The following is a 19,334-nucleotide window of genomic DNA, read 5'->3' as shown; positions in this document are numbered from 1 at the left end:
GCCATGCAGTTGGCAGAGGCGGCCGGAGACAAGGGGCTGCAAGAAAGGCAGTTGACCCTTAGTGGCCCTGGGATCATTTTTACTCAAGAAACGCCCTGAGAGGTCGTAGCCCAGAGGCAGCATTGGGTGGGAAGACTAGTCCGCCCTGAGCCCTGCTGCCACCATGTGGCCTGGGCCAGCACTGCAGGCAGACTAGAAGGAGCCTTGCTCCGGTTACACCCCTTCCACTCACCATGTGGACACAGCGACCACTGGAGGAGACATAGGTGCCCACACCCAGTGTGGACGGATGACTATGCCTCCATAGGAAGTGGCATCTAAGCGCACCAGAAGTTTCAGTAAGGGGAATAATACATGCAAAGATTGGAGGGACAACTTATGGTGGGCTTGACTGTGCTGGGTCACCATGTTCCCAGAATTCTTGCTTGACTTTGCTCCTATAGGGTAGTGCTAGCAAGCTGTTTCACCTAGGGTATACTGATCCATAGCACCTGCCTGAAGCACACTATTGTGATAGTGGAAATTCACCTGAGTCCGCAAGAACCAAGGTGCCTTGGGGAGAAATAGAACCACCCTGCAGAACTGCATGGTCACAGATCAGGGCAAAGATCTGATGGTGGTACCCAGGCAGGCTTGACCACAGAGCAGGAAACAGGAGACTGAGGAAGGAGAATTTAATGTGGGAAAGTAGGATGCTCAGGGTGTGGGCTCCAGCAGGGGAACACCTTGGCCCTGGTCTTGGGCCAGCAGACGCAGAAGCAAGGAGTGCAGGGACCGGCAGACGGGTGTGTAGCCCAGGCGGCTCAGATGCAGGTAATCGTACATGTCATGGTGGCTTATGGTGCCATCTGAGTGTACAAAGCCAGGGTCAGCATCCAGGAAGTGGGCCCGAGGGTGGCCAGCCAGTGCTGCCCGAACCAGCTCATTCACCCGTCGGTTCTTCTCCCGAAGCGGGTTGGGATGCTGGCCCCTTGGAAGCAGGCCCTGAGGAGGAACACCAAGAGTCATAGGAGAATACGCTAAGGATGGGAGAGTGGGGAGGGTAGAAAGATAGTTCCCTAATACCATGTCTCGGCCTCCATTCAGCAAGAAACTTCTGGGTGCCTATCTCTTTCCAAGCATCACTCATAAACATGTTGACATGGCAAAGGGCTAATACCTCCTTTTAGATGTCCCATTTCTAAGTAATGGAGCCTAGATTCACCCCAGAAATGGGTGCCTGACAACTTTTGGCAATTCAAGTGGTTCTTTTGAGTTCTTCCACACCCCCAGAATCTCTAGCAGTCCCCTGGGGAAAAGGGGTTCACTGGTCCCTGAATGTGTCCTCAACCACAGCTGCTCTGAAGACTGCAGCAAGTTTCCATGTGGATTTTGCCTGAAAGCCACTACTCCAGGTCAAGTTGCTCAGGATTGTGCCAGCTGTGGCTGCACCTGAGGGGGTCCCAGACTACTGCCATTCTTTCTTTCCCACCCTCCCAGCCTCTCACCAACACCACGACCCGGGCCTGGGGCTGCCGCTCGTTCACCAGTTGCACAATGGCTTTGATGCCTCCAGTCACCTGCTCTGCTGTGTGCCCGTGGTTGTTGGTGCCCACCCAGACCACCACAATCTGCGGAAAGAGGGGCATGAAGCGGTGGTAAGGGAGCAAGCAAAAGGTGCTTTAGAGCCCTACCCAAGCCCCACTCACCTTGGGCCGGATATGTTCCAGCTCCCCATTCTCCAGCCGCCACAGCACATGCTGTGTGTTGTCACCACCAATGCCAAAGTTCAGGGCATGCAGAGGAGAGAAGAGCTCCCGCCAGATCTGTGGGCAAGAAGTGGTGTGGGCACAAGGGCACTGTCAACATGGACCACTACCCTCTGCCCAGGTGCCAACCAAGTGCCATTATGGAAGAGCTGTGCTTTATGGAAGCATTCTGCTTAAATCTCACCTGGAGCAAACTCCCATATGATCAAAACTCACTTCACAGAAACCTATTATAGTCTTACTTTAAACCAAACCCCAGTCTGCTTGAGCCATGTATTCAATCAGTACCATTACAGCTGAAACTTACATTGAGGAAAGCTATTACATTTGAACATCATTTAGTGGAAAGATATTATGATTAAGCCCGCTTTGTAGAACACTGTTACCGCTGACCTTCACTTTGTGTAAAGCGACTACAGCTTTGTGCAAATCCAACAGGGCTGTGCACTACTTAAAGCAAACAATAAAGAGCCTCACCTTAAGGCAATCTCCTGGCAGGAACTCCTCATTTCAAGTCTTAGTATACACAAATCCAGTCTGACAAAGTCGGGACACATATTTCCTTCTCAATAGAATATTACAACTTACACTGAGATTTTCGGCTACCTGAGGCCATTTCGGGTACCCCATGCCCCACCTGGCCTGGGTTCTGGTACAGATGTGTCAGTGAGGGCACAGGCCTGGATGGGGCAGGAGCACAGGGACAGGCCTCACCTCGCACTGGTGCATTAGCTGGACTAAGGAGTCCCCGATGAAGACGACTTCAGGTTCCTTGTCCTTGCTGTCCGCCACGAACCGATGGTGCTGCCGGGACGCACGAGAGGGAGTCAGTGCCACGCTCGCTCCCCTGGGCCAGCCGCCCTGCTTCCTTAGGCAGCACCACCCCAACCCGCCCTCAGTTTCTCAATCAGGCAGCGAGAGCAGCACTCGTCAGCCGCTCTCTTGAGGCGCCTCCACCCCGACCCAGACTCCCGAGTAACCCAGGAGGGATCGCTCACCAGGGACATCCAGCGCCCGTCGCCCTGCACGTCCTGCACCGGCGTGGGCTTGCTGGCCGGGTTCTCCTCTCCGCTCATCTTGGCGCCGCAGCTCCTGCAGGGTAAGCGAGAGGTCGGCAAATCTCCAGGAGGAGGTGCCGCGCCACGCCCACCCCTACCCCTGCAGGCAACAAAGGACGGTCCGACGCGCGCACTCCAGCGAAAGACGAAGGCCGATCCAGGGCGCCGCCTCCTCTCCAGGGACGAAAACCTTCACTTAGGAGGGAGGTGGAATTGGGAACCCTCGCCTCCCCCACGGCGGCCGCGCAGTGGGCTCGTCCGGCGCTTCCCGGCGCTTCCCGCCGGGGCCACTGACTCACCCGCAGTGGCGACGGCGAGAGCACCCCCGGCCCCGGCAGAAGGGGCAGGCCAGACCACCCAGCACCCGCGGCGGGGAGGAGGGAGAAACCACCCGCTGGCGTCAGGAGGAGGGGCCAACTACCTGAAAAGCCGGGAGTGGGCGGGGGAAAACCTAGCGCTCTTCCTGGGAGGAAGAAACCACTCGCTGTGGATCGAGAAATGTGCGGAAGGGACCACCTACTGGGGAGGGGGGGGGGGTGCCCCATTCACGTGGTGGGGGGAGGGGAGTGAGTGGACGAGTCCATCCTTGGATGCCTTGAGGGGGTGGCTTATACGCACCTGGCTAGGAGGCGACGCTCCCATTTTCTACAGATGCGGGGGACAGAAAAGGAAGATAGCAAAATGTGAAAATTAGAGGCTCAGTTCTGAGGAGACACTCTAAGGCAGTGCCAGGGCTTTAGTGAGCCTCTCTGCTCGTGGGCTTCCCCTACTCAAAACATGAGTTTTTTTGTGTCTGACACAACATGTAAACTACATTATCTTTGCATTAAAGACACCATGGGACTTGTGTGGAAGATAGAAGGTACAGAAAGAGAATGGAAATTAGAGACGTCTGCAGGGCCCAGGTCCAGCCTGGCGCCCCACCCGCAGATCGTCTTGCAGATCTGTGGCCTCTGCTCCCCTCTCTAAGCCCAGGGGCCAACCAACAACGTCATTTGAGTGTGTCTGAGCTCTGAAACCCACATCCACAACCAAGGCCGCCTAGGGTCGCGCCCTTCCCCCACCCCACTCCAAATTAATTTCAGACCTCAATGTCTTCTCTGATCTCTCTGTTTTCAGGGACCAGGTGGGGTGTATCACTCCCCCTCTAAACGTCCTGGTCATTTTCCTGTAGCCTCACTCCCAGGTTGAACCTTCTATTCATTCCTCCTAGATAGATTAGTACTGAGACATAGAGATGAGTCTTATTTATTGTTTTTTTAATTTAATTTTTTTAATGTCTGCCCTTTGTGAACAAAGAATCTTATTTATTGTGTTTTTTTTTTTTTTTTTTTTGAGACAGAGTCTCACTTTATTGCCCGGGCTAGAGTGAGTGCCGTGGCGTCAGCCTAGCTCACAGCAACCTCACACTCCTGGGCTTAAGCGATCCTACTGCCTCAGCCTCCCGAGTAGCTGGGACTACAGACATGCGCCACCATGCCCGGCTAATTTTTTTTATGTATATATATTTTTAGTTGGCCAGATAATTTCTTTCTATTTTTAGTAGAGACGGGGTCTCGCTCTTGTTCAGGCTGGTCTCGAACTCCTGAGCTCAAACGATCCGCCTGCCTCGGCCTCCCAGAGTGCTAGGATTACAGGTGTGAGCCACCGCGCCCGGCCTTTATTGTGTTTTTGTTCTGCTTCAATCCACTTCCCTGAAATGGACCTGGCCCATAGTGGCTGCTCAACAACTACTTGCTGAATGAATATTAAATGAATGGGTCAGATCCTGGCTTCGTCCAAATATGTTCCGGGAGACAGATCCAGACACAGAACTATCTGTGGGGGAGGGGTCAAAGTTGTGATTGAGGGAGGTACAGAGGACCTCTGGGGAAGAAAGAGGAGAAGGACTTAGAACTAGGGGCTTCCTAGAAGTAGTATATGAGCTGGGTTTGAAAGATAAGGAAGATTGGGCAAACAAAGAAAAGACATAATATCACTTTCTTATTAGGGCGTGGTGAATACCCTGGAATGCCTTGATTGATTGGTTTATTGTTTTAGAGCTGGATCTTGCTTTGTCACCCAGGCTGGAGTGCAGTGGCCCATCATAGCTCACTGCAGCCTCCAACTCCTGGGCTCAAGCCATCCTCCCACCTCAGCCTTCCAAATTGCTAGGATTACAGGCGTGAGCCACCTCGCCAGGAGCCACCTCGCCAGGCTTGATGTTAAAGTCTCAGGGGACAAGTGTAGACAGATAACTTGTAGAGTTAGAGGGGCAGTTGCTGAAGCAAAGTTTTGTGAGAAACAAAGCTTGCAGACATTCATTCATTCACTAGGCACTGTTTCAAGTTAGATGTGTTGATTCATTTCATGCCTCTAGCAACAGTATGAGGGAGATACTATTACCAACCCCATTTTACAGATTAGGAAACTAAGTCTCTGAGCAATTACAAACGTTTCCAAGGTCATCCAGCTCATATGCGCCAGTTTCGGCATTTCAACCTAGCCTAGCTCTGAATCACACTGTATTAATTCTTTTTTTTTTTTTTTCCCTTGAGACAGAGTTTCTGTAGTACAGGCTACAGTACAGTGGTCATGATAGTTCACTGCAACCTCAAACTCCTGGGCTCAAACGATCCTCCTGCCTCAGCCTCCCTAGTAGCTGAGAGTACAGGTGCGTGCCACCATGCCCAGCTAAATTTTCTATTTTTTGTAGAGAAGAAAATCTCGCTCTTGCTCAGGCTGGTTTCAAACTCCTGGCCTCAAGCAAGCCTCTCACCTTGGCCCCCCAAGGTGCTAGTATTACAGGCGTGAGCCACTACGCCCTGCTGACACTATATTAATTTTATAGGAATGAAGTGTGTGACTGCCTAAGGACTGGTTGAGCAGAGAGCGGTTACCATCACCCTTTTCCCCCTCTCACCTAGCCTCATCTTGCCCTCCAAAGATCGCCCGTGTCTGTCTAAACCAATCAGCATTCAGGAGGGGGGCGGACCTTATGAACTTCACAACCGGTTGGTGGATGGGAGATGCTAAGGACAAATGAGGGACGTTTCTGAAAGTGAGGCTGGTAGGGGCGGGACTATAACCGGCACTCAGGGCCCTTGGCGCGTGCCCCTGGGCCTCCCGTCCTCTCTCTCGGTATCTGGGAGCCGAGAAGCCAAAGGGCGTGGAAGGGACACGCGCATGCGTGTGGTGCGACTGAGTCCGGAAGAGCGCCAGGGGGCTTCGAGAGCTGGGGTCACCGAGGAAAAGAAGCCATTGCGCCCCACAGCCACGTGGGGCAGGAGGGGGGCGGGGTTCTTTGGGGCAGGAGAGGGTGAGATGCCCTTCCCCAACCCTGTCCCCAGGAACTATACTCCACTCTCTTCACTCTGCCCGCTGCTCTACCTCAACTGCTGGACTCTGCTTTCCGCTCCTACCCTCTGCTTCTGCGTCACGACCAGGCCCCTGTCCCTGTTAGCTCCTCTGCCTCCCTTTCTGTTTTCCTGAGGTTTTCTCTTGCTGCGCTCTCCCCTGCCTTTCTTTCTCTACCGTCTTTCTCTACTTTTTGTATTCTCCCATATCGCCTGGATTTCTCCCTTGCCCGCATCCCTTTCTGGTCCCCTTAATCCCTTCAATCTTAGGACCTTTCCCCATCCTCCATCTTTTAACTATTTCCCCATGTTCCTGTTCCCAGTAACCTTTTCTCTATTCCCTGACGTCTCTTCCCATGAATCATCATTTATCCTGACCTCATCCTACCCTTATGACTCTCTGACCAAACCTTCTCCAATCACTCTCTGCCCACTTCCTTTCTCTCATCTTATCTCTCTGAATAGCATTCCCACCTCACCCCAAACCATCTCCTCTTCTCCCTACTCACTTTGCTATGCACCCTGACTTACCTGCATGCTGATGACCACCCCATCTTTATCTTCCAGGACACCATGGACCCCCGGGGGCCAACCTCTCAGTCTTTCCAGCGTCGTGAGAAACCTGGTCGAGTCCGCCGTCAGAAGACCAGGCGGGAACGGAATGAGGCCCTGGTGGGCAGCCGCAGGCCATTGGCTCGTCAGAATGCTCCTGTGGCCAGTCAGGATCCATCTGTGGCCTTCCGGGATCCTGTGGCTGCCACTGCCCCCAAGCTTGTAGTCATAACCCAAGGCCGGCTGAGCCGGGAGCACCGGGGTCTCTTCAACCACGAAGTGAAATCGCTGGACGTGGCACGGCTGCTTAGTAGTGGGGCCCTGGAGCCATGCACCCCCCCACTCCCCATCAAGCCCTTCACAAGCCCAGGCGAGGCCCAAGAGCCAGCTCTACAGTCAAGGGGCAAGGAGAATCAGGTACCTGGAGGCTCAGGCCCAGGACCACCTAGTTCCTCAGAGCTATCTGGCATTGGGCAGCTGCTGAGGGAGCTGCAGTGCCAGCTGATTCTGCCACAGGCCTTCCCCAGGAGGAACCTGGTACAAGAGGCCAGGGATGCCATCCTGGGCACCTTACACTCCTGCCATGGCTGTGTGCCTAACCTTGCCCTGGTGCTCCGGGGCTGCCAGCCACCCTTGCCAGGTGAGCCCACCTCCTGCCCCTGCACTCCCATTTCCCTTGTCTCCATTAACTCATCTGTCCCCTATGCTTCTTTCTTCTGTGCCAGGGGCCAACCCTGGGGGCCCTGAGAGGCAAAGGATGACACCCTCCTGGATCAACATTCCTGAACAGGCCCCAGGAGAGGGGAGGCAGAGGAGGCCACAGGGGACAAAGGAGCTCACCTTCACCATGCCTCACACCTCCAGCACCCCCATTGCACACAGGATGAACCTGGCACCACCAAGAGGTCCCTGGCCACCCCCCTTGCCCTCATTGCCTTCACCATCAGGGGTGGCCTGGGGACCCCCAACAGCCTTTGACCTACTGAAAAGCATCTGGCTGGGAGCCACACCACCCACTCCCCAGCCCTGGGGGGTCAGCCCACCTCAGCCCTTGCCTCAGCCACCATCACCCTTGTTGCCCCGAACATCTGCCCTGGACTGGAGCCCCAGCCCCCCTGCTCCGCTTCCCAGCCTCTCCTGGGTGGTGACCCGGAGCAGTCCGGAAGCCTGGTCCTTTCCACCCATGAGACTGTACTGAGGAGGCTGAGGCTAGGGCTGGGGGCAGGTATCCCACACTCCCAGTCACCTCAATAAAGTACCTTCTTCATGGTCCTCTTGATTTTCAGTGAGTCACTGACCCAGGAGAGCAGCTTTCCTTAGCTCTGAGTTTTAGGTCCAAAATGGAGGGAAAGGTACTATCACCTGTCACTTTCCTAGGGCCTGAGGGGCCAGCAAGATGGGGAAACTTGGGGCTTCAGTTAGTCCAGCACACACACCACTGGCAGTACTGGGGTCCCAGAGTGAGTGAGACTAAGGCCCCATCCTTATGAGACCCTCAGATCCAGTGGTTTTGTCTAGGAGAGCAAGAGAGGTGCAGGGGCTGGGGGAGTCCAAAGAGGGAATGATGAATCTGTCCCAGTGATGAGGGAAGTCTTTATAGAGGAGCTCACACAGACCCTGCATTTTTCAAGATTGGCAGAAACTTGCTATTTGAAGAGGAAAAGAACATTTCAGGCAAGGAGAACAGCATGTGCAAGGCCTGGAGAAGGACAAATAGTGGATGTGGGACCATTTTCCCTCAGCAAATCCCTAGGCTGTGCTGGGACCTAGAGTGAGTCACATCTGGGCCTGCCCTTGAGGGGTTCCTGGTCTTATGGGCACAGGGAACAGTGTATGTGCAGGCTCAGGGCAGGAATGGCAGATCAGGGCTGAATCCAGCCCACAGGATATTTTCTTTCACCTATAATGTGTTTTATTTTTTTTATTTTTATTTTTTTTAATTTTTTTGAGACAGAGTCTCACTCTGTTGCCCAGGCTAGAATGAGTGCCGTGGCATCAGGCTAGCTCACAGCAACCTCAAACTCTTGGGCTCAAGCGATCCTTCTGCCTCAGCCTCCCAAGTAGCTGGGACTACAGGCATGTGCCACCATGCCCGGCTAATTTTTTCTATATACATTTTTAGCTGTCCATATAATTTCTTTCTATTTTTAGTAGAGACAGAGTCTCGCTCTTGCTCAGGCTGGTCTCGAACTCCTGAGCTCCAACGATCCGCCCGCCTCAGCCTTCCAGAGTGCTAGGATTACAGGCATGAGCCACCGTGCCCGGCCTATAATGTGTTTTAAATATTCGAATCAATTGCTTACTGTTACAAATCAGACAGTTTGCTTTTTTAAAAAATTGCTTTCCTTTGCTGGGCATGGTGGCTCATGCCTGTAATCCTAGCACTGTGGGAGGTGCAGGTGGGAGTTCAAGACCAGCTTGAGCAAGAATGAAACCCCGTCTCTACTAAAAATAGAAAAAATTAGCCAGGCTTGGTGGTGTGCACATGTAGTCCCAGCTACTTGGGAGGCTGAGGCAGGAGGATCGCTTGAGTCCAGCAGTTTAAGGTTGCTGTGAGCCAGGCTGACGCCACTGCACTCTAGCCCAGATGATGGAGCAAGATTCTGTCTCAAAAAAAAAAAAAAAAAAGATCTGGCAGCAGCAGACCTACAAGCCCTCCTGAACAACAACTGGCCATGTAGCAGAGGCCCCCTCTTCATGGGGCCCACACTCTCCTTTGAAAGTCTTTCACTGAACTATTGTCCAGGCCATGAGAAAGAAAAAAAGAAAGCCTTTCACTCACTCAATTATGTTTCCTGCTTGGCCCCTTGGCTTAAAAAGTTTTTTTAAAAATGGTATTTTGAGCCGCGCCCAAATTTTCTGCAGTGGAGGGGACAGATGAAGCTAGAAATGTTTGTTGGACTCTGATCAGGAAAATCGAGCTGAGGGGCTTGGAGTGTACTCTGGAAAACCTTTCTAGGTCTCCCTGTGGCCCACTGGGAAGCCATAGGGTCCATGCCAGCATAGAAGGGACTGGACTGGGAGCTCCATAGAGGGGACAGGGCTGAATGACTTGCCTGAGGTCTTATGGTGGGCAAGTGGCAAGTAGGGGCCAGGCTGGGATTTGAACCCAGAAAACTTATTTCAGAATCATGCTCTGGATGTCTCACACCACGGCCTCTCTATCTCACAGCAACCCAGTTTCACATCCTGGTAAGCAATGACAGGTCAGGGTCAGGCAATGGGGTATGGTGGTTGTGCCGACGGCTCTGTCGCCTTTATGTCGTGTGACCTACAACAAGTGGCTTGCCCTCTCTGCACCTCTGTTGGCACTTCACAGGGTGCATTGGATCTAGAATGCTGGCAACTCCGGGCTGGACAAGGCAGGAGGTTGCTTTTACGGGGGTGGGGATGGGCAATCAAAAAATAGTTTGGGGACTAAATTGGCGGAGGCCAGGACAGTGCACCAGTCTAGGGGTGGTGGGCAGTACGGAGAAGGCGGTTTGGAGGAGGCATGGCTTTGGGGAATGGGAGTTCAGTTTAGGACACGGGAACCGGAGGTATTCGCGAAACTCCCAGAGGGGAGGACTGGGGCGGGGTGACAGAGGATGAACATCTCCTCCCATTTGTAGAGGGTGGGAGCCAAGGTGGGCCATCCTGGAGGAGGGGGCGGGGAGCGCGGCGCCCGGCGGCCCCTTTAATCGGGGGCGCGCACTGGCCGGCCCGCGCGCTCTCGCCTCCGTCGCGGGGCCGGAGCGGGAGCCGGAGCGGAGCCCGGGCCGAGGCGGGCGGAATGGAGCCCCCGCACGCGCCCGCGCTGCGCCGCCTGCTCCCGCCGTTGCTGCTCCTGCTGCTGCCACTGCCCCCCCGCGCCCGGGCCAAGTACGTGCGGGGCAACCTCAGCTCCAAGGAGGTGAGCATGCCGAGTCCTCCCTAGCTGCCCGCCCGGCCCGGGGGGGACGCTGGGGAGGGGAGGGTGACGGTGCCGCCCCGCCCCCTGCCGTCCCTCTCGGCGGACCCAGGGAGCCGAGGGGGGATGGGGCCCGGGACGATGGGGGGCTGGGCCAGGGTCAAGGCTGAGGGAGGCCGTGGGGTCAAGGCCAGACTTGGGGTTTGTAGGAGGGACGCTGAGGTCACAGCTAGGCGGGGGGGGAATGGGTTGGGAGAGTCAGAGTTTGGGGGGGGGGTGCCGCGGAGGTGGTGCTGAACGGACAGCACTTTTCACTCTGCAGAGAGGCCCGAGCTCACCACGCTCCCGCTCAGGACCAGGAGGGGGCCGTTTGGAAGATTCCTCAGCACGGGGATGGTCTCTGGGAGCTTTGTGGGGGCGGGGAGTGTGTGTGAGGGGATATTGGGGGAATGGGGTGGGATGGTGTGGGCCACAAGGTGGCCAGGATGGGCATCTGGCCCTCCAAGGTCTTGCTCAGGGGCCTGGGAAATGGGAGGAGAGTTTGAGAGCAGGGGAGCAAACTTGGGGGCCAACTGAGGGAGAAAATCAGGGTGGCAGGAATCCTGGACCCACAGTGAAGGGATCAGGGAAGAATTCTGGAGGTGACTTGGTCTCCTGATGGTACTTGGGAAACCAGGTACCTGAGAGTAGGGGAAGAAAAGTTGGGGATCTGTGGAGTTGAGGAGAGTTCTCGAAGGACCCGGCAGAGGGTCTGACTGGGCCCCTTTTCCAGGACTGGGTGTTCCTGACAAGATTTTGTTTCCTCTCGGATTATGGCCGACTGGACTTCCGTTTCCGCTACCCTGAGGTGAGTGTCCCCCAATACCCGCCATGCCCAGGCCGGATACTCCCTTGGCCTCCAAAGGCACAGGCTACCCCAGCTCCTGGTGCTCCTCCAAACCCCCCAAACCTCTGGATCTTCAGGCCAAGTGCTGTCAGAACATCCTTCTCTATTTCGACGACCCATCCCAGTGGCCAGCTGTGTATAAGGCAGGGGACAAGGTGAGGGCTGTGAAGAGGGTGTGGGGGGAGGGAGGAGAAGGTTGGGGCTGGCCAAGTAGTGACCTTGTCCCTGCCTTCCCCAGGACTGCCTGGCCAAGGAGTCAGTGATCAGGCCGGAGAACAACCAGGTCATCAACCTCACCACCCAGTATGCCTGGTCAGGCTGTCAGGTTCGGGCACAGCCTGGGTGTGGGCAGGTGCAGAAGGTTGAGGGCTTGGGGGCATGGAGGACAGACTGCAGTCTTCTTGCTTGTCCCCAGGTGGTGTCAGAGGAGGGAACCCACTACCTGAGCTGCTCCAGTGGCCGCAGCTTCCGCTCAGTACGTGAAAGGTGGTGGTACATTGCCCTCAGCAAGTGCGGGGTAAGCCACCTGGGCCTTCTCCTCTTTGCCTAGCTGCCAACCCCTCACCTGCCCAGGCCCCCGCTTAGGCCTCCACACTCCCCACAGGGAGATGGATTGCAGCTGGAGTACGAGATGGTCCTCACCAACGGCAAGTCCTTTTGGACACGACACTTCTCAGCCGATGAGTTTGGTGAGCACGTGAGGGCCTAGAAGCCTGCATCTCTGTGGGATACCAGAGCTGGCTGCCTACTGAGGGGACACCCACCTGAGTGACCCTTCCTCCTCCTACCAAATCCACAGGGATCCTGGAGACAGATGTGACCTTCCTCCTCATCTTCATCCTCATCTTCTTCCTCTCCTGTTACTTTGGATGTGAGTCCAGCACATGGAGCGTTGGGGAGGAGCTATGGGGGGAGCAGGGGAGCAGGGTTGGGGGAGATGAGCTACTGTCCCTTTGTGTCTGTGAACAGCCTTTCCCCACCCTGCTTCCTAGATTTGCTGAAAGGTCGTCAGTTGCTCCACACAACTTATAAAATGTTCATGGCTGCAGCAGGAGTGGAGGGTGAGGTTTAGTGTCCCAACTTTTGCATTCTGTGGGAGGAGGGACTTGGGGCCGAAGAGAGGAATGCTTGGGGGCCTGGACCCCTGGATCCTGGGCCAGGAGGGGATGGGGCCTGGACCCCTGGGTCTGAGGGAGGAGGGGCTGGGGGCCAGAGTCTAGTAGGAGTTGATGGTCTAGAGTCCTGATAGGGGAGGTGAGGTTCAGATCATTCGGATCATAGCACTAGAGGACAGTGATGCCCCAAAGCTGGTTTCTGTCCTCTTCTCTCTCTGCTCATCCTTCCCCCAGTCCTGAGCCTCCTGTTTTTCTGCATCTATTGGGGCCAGTATGCCACCGATGGCATTGGCAACGAGAGTGTGAAGATCTTGGGTGAGAATGAAGTGGGGCCCAGGAGGGGGAGCCCTCGGCGCAGGTTGGCGGGAAGGGGTCCTCTCTGGGCAGGCTCTGAGCCTCCCTCTCCTCCCTTCTCCCAGCCAAGCTGCTCTTCTCCTCCAGCTTCCTCATCTTCCTGCTGATGCTCATCCTTCTGGGAAAGGGATTCACGGTGACACGGTGCCCGGGCAGGGAGCGCTCCTGGGGTGGCTGGGCTGGGGAGCGGGGGTGGGGGGCGGGGGGCGTGGCCTCGCCCTTATCCCTGACGTCCCTCACCCCTCCTATCTCCCCTTATGGCCGGCCGCCAGGGGCCGCATCAGCCACTCGGGCTCTGTGAAGCTGTCTGTCTACATGACCCTGTACACGCTGACCCACGTGGTGCTGCTCATTTACGAGGCCGAAGTGAGTCCCGGCCCCTGCCCAGGCCCCGCCCCCTCGCGCCCTTCCCGCCGCCTCGTCCGCTAGCCCTTCCCTACAGAACCCCTGCCTGCTAGCTCCCCCACTCTGCAAACTTCTGCCTTCCCATCTGTCTGACTGATTCCTCCTCTCTTCACCACCTCCAAGTGGCTTTCTTCCTCCTCCCTCCGTCTCTCGCTGTCTGTCACCTTCATGCTCAGTGTCGTGGCTGAGAGTTCAGGAGTCAGGCAGACCTGGATTCCACGCGGCTCTGCCACTTCCTAGCTGGCTGACCTTGGGTGATGACCCTGCTCTCTGGGCCTGTTTCCTCTCTGGGAAATTAGGAGGATCTTACCTACCCCAGGGGGCTCCTCTATGGCTTTATCACTTGATTGGCTTTGGCCAAAGGGCTTCCCTCGTAGTCTCAGTTTCCTCTTCTGTGAAATGGGTCAATAATAAGATCACACTTGGGAGGTGTTTGGCCCCATGTTGGGCACAGGTAGTGTTGTACTCTCTTCCTATCTCTTCACCCTCTCTCTACCTTGATGTGCTCTGTCTCCATCCCTGGCTCTCCTGCTGCTTCTGTTCTGAGTACTTCTGTTCCCTGGGTGCCCAGGGGTGGGGTCCGGGGACCCTGACGGAGGGCAGGAAGCGAGGCTATGATGAACCCTCTCCTGCGGGTCCAGTTCTTTGACCCGGGCCAGGTACTGTACACATACGAGTCACCAGCCGGCTACGGGCTCATCGGGCTGCAGGTGGCGGCCTACGTGTGGTTTTGCTACGCCGTCCTCGTCTCGCTGCGCCACTTCCCTGAGAAGCAGCCCTTTTATGTGCCCTTCTTTGCTGCCTACACCCTCTGGTGAGATGTCGTGGGCCCCCAACCTGTCCCTGCTTCCTGGGTCTCCCCAGAAGTGGCTGTCCCTTATTTCAGACGTTCCTCAGTGAGGAAGATGGGCTTTCAACTCAGGCACCTGTCACCCAGAACCTGCCACTTATTCACTTTGTGACCTTTCTCGAAGTAAAAAAAAAAGGTGAAAGTAAAAAAATGACTTTCACAAGGAGTGCATCAGGTTGCTTACCTATAAAACAAGGTTGTCAGCAGTATCTCCTGCAAAGGAGAGCATGTATAGGGTAATATATAAGGGCTTAGTGTCTGGCACATAGTAAATGTTCAATAAAAAATGTTGTAATTGCTGGGCTTGTGGCTCACGCCTGTAATCCTAGCACTCTAGGAGGCTGAGGCGGGAGGATCACTTGAGCTCAAGGGTTTGAGACCAGCCTGAGCAAGAGCAAGACCCCATCTCTACTAAAAATAGGAAACTTAGCTTCGTGTGGTGGCATGCGCCTATAGTCCCAGCTACTCAGGAGGCTGAGGCAGGAGGATGGCTTGAGCCCAGGAGTTGGAGGTTTCAGTGAGCTATGATGACGCCACTGCACTCTACCCAGGGTAACAGAGCAAGACTCTATCTCAAAAAAAAAAAAAAAAAGAAAAGTGAGTAGAGAACACATTTTTAAAAAAATGTTGTAATTATTACAATAATAGCAGTAAGGTAGTCGGCTTCTGAGCCAGACTGCCTGGGTTCAGACCCCAGCTCTAAACCTTATCAACTGTGTGACCTCAGACAAGTCCATTAACTTCTCTCTGCCTCAGTTTCCTCACCTGTTAATGGGGGTGGAAATTGTACCTGCCTCATAGAGTCACTATGAGAGTTAAATGAGTTTATATGTGTTCAGCGCTTAGAAACAGGCCTGGCATGCAATAAGTCCTTAACTATTACATTTGTTAATTCATTCATCAAACATCTATTGATTTCCTTTCAGATGACAGGATCTAGGGTGGGGTGGAACCAAGTTAAATTCAACCTAGCCCTCGCTCCCCCAGAATATTCCAGGCCAGTGGGATGCCTGTCCCCTTTCAACCTTCAGCTTCTGAGGGTCACGCTGGCTTCCCTCTAGTTTGGGACCTGCCTGGGCCCTGTGTGTGTGCATGGCAGGGGAGGTGGGGCCACGGGATGGGGTGGAGGGCAGGGGCAGTGTCTTTACCAACCCAATGCCTCCCTTTCAGGTTCTTTGCAGTTCCAGTCATGGCTCTAATTGCCAATTTCGGGATCCCTAAGTGGGCCCGGGAGAAGATTGTCAATGGCATCCAGCTGGGGATCCACCTGTACGCCCACGGTGTGTTCCTGGTAAGGACGGGCATCCAGAGAGCACGGGAAAGCCAGAGGAGAGGATGCATGAGGCTCCCCCCGCACCCCCACCATCTGCTGGACATTCTGACCTCTTGATCCATTTCCCCTTTAGTCACACAACAGACACTTACCCAGAGCCTGCTGGGTTCCTGCAGGCTACTCTACTGTGTCCCCCAGAATCCACACTCTTCTAGTCCTTGCTCCTACCCTGTGTCCTGGCCTCTTCCTCTAGTGCTACCCACTTTCTTTGCCCTCCCTCCCCATTTCCATTCCTGCCCCTGTGTCCTCAGACTCTCACATTTCCTTTCTGTGTCCCCACTGCCTTCCCCAAGTCCCTTGGTCTCTGCTCCACCCTTCTCCCCCACATCCTCCCATCATAGGCCATTGTTCAGGAGGAAGCAGCTGGGATGCGACAGGCTGGGGCTCCCAGGGGCCTGGTTCTGAACAGTGTTGTCCAGACCTAGGCATCAGGAGGGTACTGGCATAAAATCTATTCTTTGCCCTGGTCCACATCTGATGTGACCTTCTTGGTGACAGTTCTCATATTCATTCATTAATTTATTTGTCAGCTGTTCATTGGGCACCTATCTTGACCCAGCCTCTTTCATGCTAGGAACGTCCATCTGCATTTACTCCTGCCCTCTTGTTTAATTGTCAGCAGCTCCAGAAAAGGATGGATAATGGTCATTGTACCCATTAAACAGAGAGAGGACGATAAGGCCCAGAGAGAGGAGGTGACCTGTCAGGGCTCCATGGCCTTTGGTGGCAGGTCCTCCTCCAGCAGACCAGAAGAGGGAGCCAGAAAGAGCTACAGGCATCACTGAGGACCCCAGCTCCTGACTCTAGGGATCCACGATGTACCCCATGTATACAGTGTACTTGGCTGTGGAGGGAGGGCCAGGCCCCCCATCTGCCACCTCAGAGTCTGAATTGGATACAGATCCCCTCACCTTCCCCGGCCAGTCCATCTTAAAGCTCTGCAAGAAGTCAGAAAGGGACAGAAAAACGAGAAACGCTGAGAACCCACCCTGTGCCAGGCTCTGCATCAGTGGTTTTCCATTTCTACCCTCTCATCTTTCTGAGTGGCCGCTGCAATTCCTTTTCCCCAGTGAGGCTCAGGAGTTTAACGAACATGCCCCAGATGCCACACTCAGTGAGCTCTGGAGCCCAGAGTTGGGACGCAGGCTCAGAACGCCAAATGCAGTGTCCTTTCTGCTATAACTCAACCAGCTTCCTTCCTAAGAATGCTGGCATTAGCTCAGCACAGCTCCACCTCTGGTCTTCCACTGCTCATTGGTTTCAGCTCCTTGTTCATTTCATTCAGCACAATCTTAGAGGGGCTGTGCTGGGCTTTTGGAGTGTGGCAGTGGAGTCACAGCCAGTCCCCGACATTATGGCCTACCAGACTAACGGGTACCAGACATTCCTACCTTCAACTAATATATATATATATATATTTGAGACAGTCTTACTCTGGCGCCTGGGCTAGAGTGCAGTGGCATCATCATAGCTCATTACAACCTCAAACTCCTGGGCTCCAGCGATCCTCCAGCCTCAGCCTTCTGAGTAGCTGGGACTACATGCCACCACGCCCGACTAAGTTTTCTGTTTTTTGTAGAGATGGAGTCTCACTCTTGCTCAGGCTGATCTCCAACTCCTGGCCTAAAGCAATCCTCCCACCTGGGCCTCTCAGTGTTAGGATTACAGGCGTGAGCCGCTGTGCCTGGCCTCAACCAATATTTATTGAGGGCTTATATGTCCCAGGCACTGTTCTAGAAGGTACTGGGGATTCAGCATGGATCAAAAGAGTCAGGTTCCTACCCTCATTGAGCTAACATTCTAGATTCTATTAGCTGCTGTCCAATTGAATTTTTTGTGTTTTTGAAAATATCCCATAATCTGCATTGTCCAATATGGTGGCTACCAACCACATGTGGCTGTTGAGCACTTGGATGTGGATAGTGTGACTAAGAAGCTAAAATTCTGGTTTAATTTTGATTAAATTTAAGCCATATGTGGCCAGTGGCTATCATACTGGACAGTGCAGGATGCTGATCTTAACCAATGAGTGATAGCTCAGTGATAGGGGCTCTGCTGGAGGAAGCATAGGCAGAGCAGTAAGAGTTGCGCTGAAGGGAAGAGGTCAGGGCTCAGTGCATTGTGAGAGCTCAGAGAAGGTGCCTAATCCAGTCTGAATGGTTTCAGGGAAGTGTGGGGGATGCCAACTGAAGGGGAATCCTTAGGACCCCAAATTTATGGAGACAGCCTGGGGCCTGGACAGTGCTTCTCCAACCTGCCCCTGGCCCCTCGCTTCAGATCATGACTCGCCCATCGGCTGCCAACAAGAACTTCCCGTACCACGTGCGCACATCTCAGATCGCATCAGCGGGGGCCCCTGGACCAGGAGGGAGCCAATCGTCGGACAAGGCCTTCCCGCAGCACGTCTATGGGAACGTGACGTTCATCAGCGACTCGGTGCCCAACTTCACGGAGCTCTTCTCCATACCCCCGCCCGCCTCCTCCGTAAGCCCCGCGGCCCCAGCGCCCGAGGAGCTGCTGGCGCCGCCCTTGGAGTACCTGACCCCGCTCCCGGCCCCGCCGCCGCCGCCCCCCGCTCCCGCTCCCGCTCCCGGGTGCCTGAGCCCTCCCCCCGCCTTTCGCACGCCCCGCGCCCCAACGCCCCGTCGCGACTGTCCCCCAGCGCCCGCGCCCACCCTGCCGGACTGGGTCCTGGCGCTGTTGCGCACGCCCCCACAGACGCCACGCGCCGTGCCCCCGCCGCCCGCCTTCCGCGGCTCTCCCCCAGCTCCCCGGCCGCCGCCGGAGTTCGCCCGGCGCACCCCAACGCCGCCCCTTGAGTACCTGGCCCCGCTGCCCAGGCGCCCCGCCACCCACTCCTTCCCTGACTGACACGTGCGTCCATACCTGGGGTAGAGGGGTCCTCCGGGGGGAGGGGGACGGGCCTTCGGGGCCGCATCTGCCCCCCGAGGGTCCCGGACGGCCTCTGACCCTGACCCCCCTCCCAGGCCGGGAAGCAGGTGGAGGAGACGGCGGTGGCGGCGGCGGTGGCCCCGAGGGGCCAAGTGGTGACCATGGCCGAGCCGGGCGCAGCCTCCCCGCCCCCTCCCGCTCGGTTCCCCAAGGCGGCCGACCCGGGCTGGGATGGCCAGACGCCGCCCTACCGGCCGCTCGTGCCCCAGACGGCGGTGCCGCACACCGGCTTCACCGAATACTTCAGCATGCACACGGCCGGGGGCACCGCACCCCCGGTCTGAGCACCCTTGCCCGCCCCAGCCCCATGAGCCGCGCGCCGGCCCGGCCGGGCTCTGGACCCCTGCTTTATCCCGGCCCCAGGGCTCGGTCATCCCGGGCCTTCCCGACCCTCCCCACCCCGCGCGCCCAAGTTGGGTGCGCTGCGTCCCGCCCCCTTCCCCTCTTGTGCCAAACGGTCCCGCGGGAGCCGCTCTCCCCGTCCCCTCCCTCAGCCCCTGCCCCGAGCGGCGCCGGATTCTGGGCTCCCGCTGTTCCGTGACCTCCGGCCCCCTGGCCCCCTCCGAGACCTCTGAGCCCGCCGGACTCCGGAACACCCGTGATGACTGCCGGGACCCTGCCTGTGACTCTCCAGGACTCCGCGACGCCGAGCCACTGCTCCCGGGATGGATATTGTGATCCTGAAACCCTCCCTCGGATCTGTAACCTCGGACCCGTGCTCTGTCCGCCCCTATCTCCATTCCAGGGGCCTTCCCTCAGGTCCCTAGCAGAAAGACTTTTTTCCCCCTTCTTGCCAAAATAAAGAGGATTCGTTGAGTTTTTATCTACAACATGACTTCTTTTAAATCTTGAAGGTG

At 55.8% G+C, this 19,334-nt stretch overlaps 3 protein-coding genes across 4 annotated transcripts; 2 read left to right on the top strand and 1 right to left on the bottom strand.

Annotated features, from left to right (window-relative positions):
- Window positions 1–660: 660 nt before the first annotated feature.
- Window positions 661–3,326, bottom strand: PAFAH1B3 (platelet activating factor acetylhydrolase 1b catalytic subunit 3). Of its 2 annotated transcripts, none has more exons than XM_045531575.1 (6): window positions 3,228–3,326; window positions 2,747–2,840; window positions 2,463–2,552; window positions 1,689–1,805; window positions 1,488–1,610; window positions 661–984 (listed from the first exon to the last, which is right to left on the bottom strand). In XM_045531575.1, exons 2-6 carry the CDS (start codon window positions 2,822–2,824, stop codon window positions 697–699), a joined length of 696 nt encoding a protein of 231 aa, XP_045387531.1. In that variant the 5' UTR covers window positions 2,825–2,840; window positions 3,228–3,326; the 3' UTR covers window positions 661–696. The 2 variants fall into 2 exon arrangements, with proteins under 2 accessions (XP_045387531.1, XP_045387530.1); XM_045531574.1 differs by lacking the exon at window positions 3,228–3,326 and adding an exon at window positions 3,106–3,218.
- A 3,300-nt stretch (window positions 3,327–6,626) lies between these two features.
- On the top strand, window positions 6,627–7,965 carry PRR19 (proline rich 19). Its single transcript, XM_045531573.1, has 2 exons — window positions 6,627–7,333; window positions 7,419–7,965. The coding sequence occupies exons 1-2, from the start codon at window positions 6,715–6,717 to the stop codon at window positions 7,889–7,891; spliced, it is 1,092 nt and encodes a 363-aa protein (XP_045387529.1). The 5' UTR covers window positions 6,627–6,714; the 3' UTR covers window positions 7,892–7,965.
- Window positions 7,966–10,451: 2,486 nt separating this feature from the next.
- On the top strand, window positions 10,452–19,298 carry TMEM145 (transmembrane protein 145). Its single transcript, XM_045531572.1, has 15 exons — window positions 10,452–10,585; window positions 11,355–11,429; window positions 11,546–11,623; window positions 11,707–11,793; window positions 11,884–11,985; window positions 12,073–12,157; window positions 12,268–12,339; window positions 12,461–12,529; window positions 12,818–12,898; window positions 13,003–13,081; window positions 13,210–13,303; window positions 13,984–14,156; window positions 15,363–15,483; window positions 17,803–18,009; window positions 18,513–19,298. Exons 1-15 carry the CDS (start codon window positions 10,466–10,468, stop codon window positions 18,759–18,761), a joined length of 1,692 nt encoding a protein of 563 aa, XP_045387528.1. The 5' UTR covers window positions 10,452–10,465; the 3' UTR covers window positions 18,762–19,298.
- The last annotated feature ends 36 nt before the right edge of the window (window positions 19,299–19,334 follow it).

This window comes from Lemur catta, chromosome 19, assembly GCF_020740605.2.
Source record: "Lemur catta isolate mLemCat1 chromosome 19, mLemCat1.pri, whole genome shotgun sequence".
Taxonomy (NCBI): domain Eukaryota; kingdom Metazoa; phylum Chordata; class Mammalia; order Primates; family Lemuridae; genus Lemur; species Lemur catta.
This window is presented reverse-complemented; position numbering and strand designations above follow the sequence as displayed.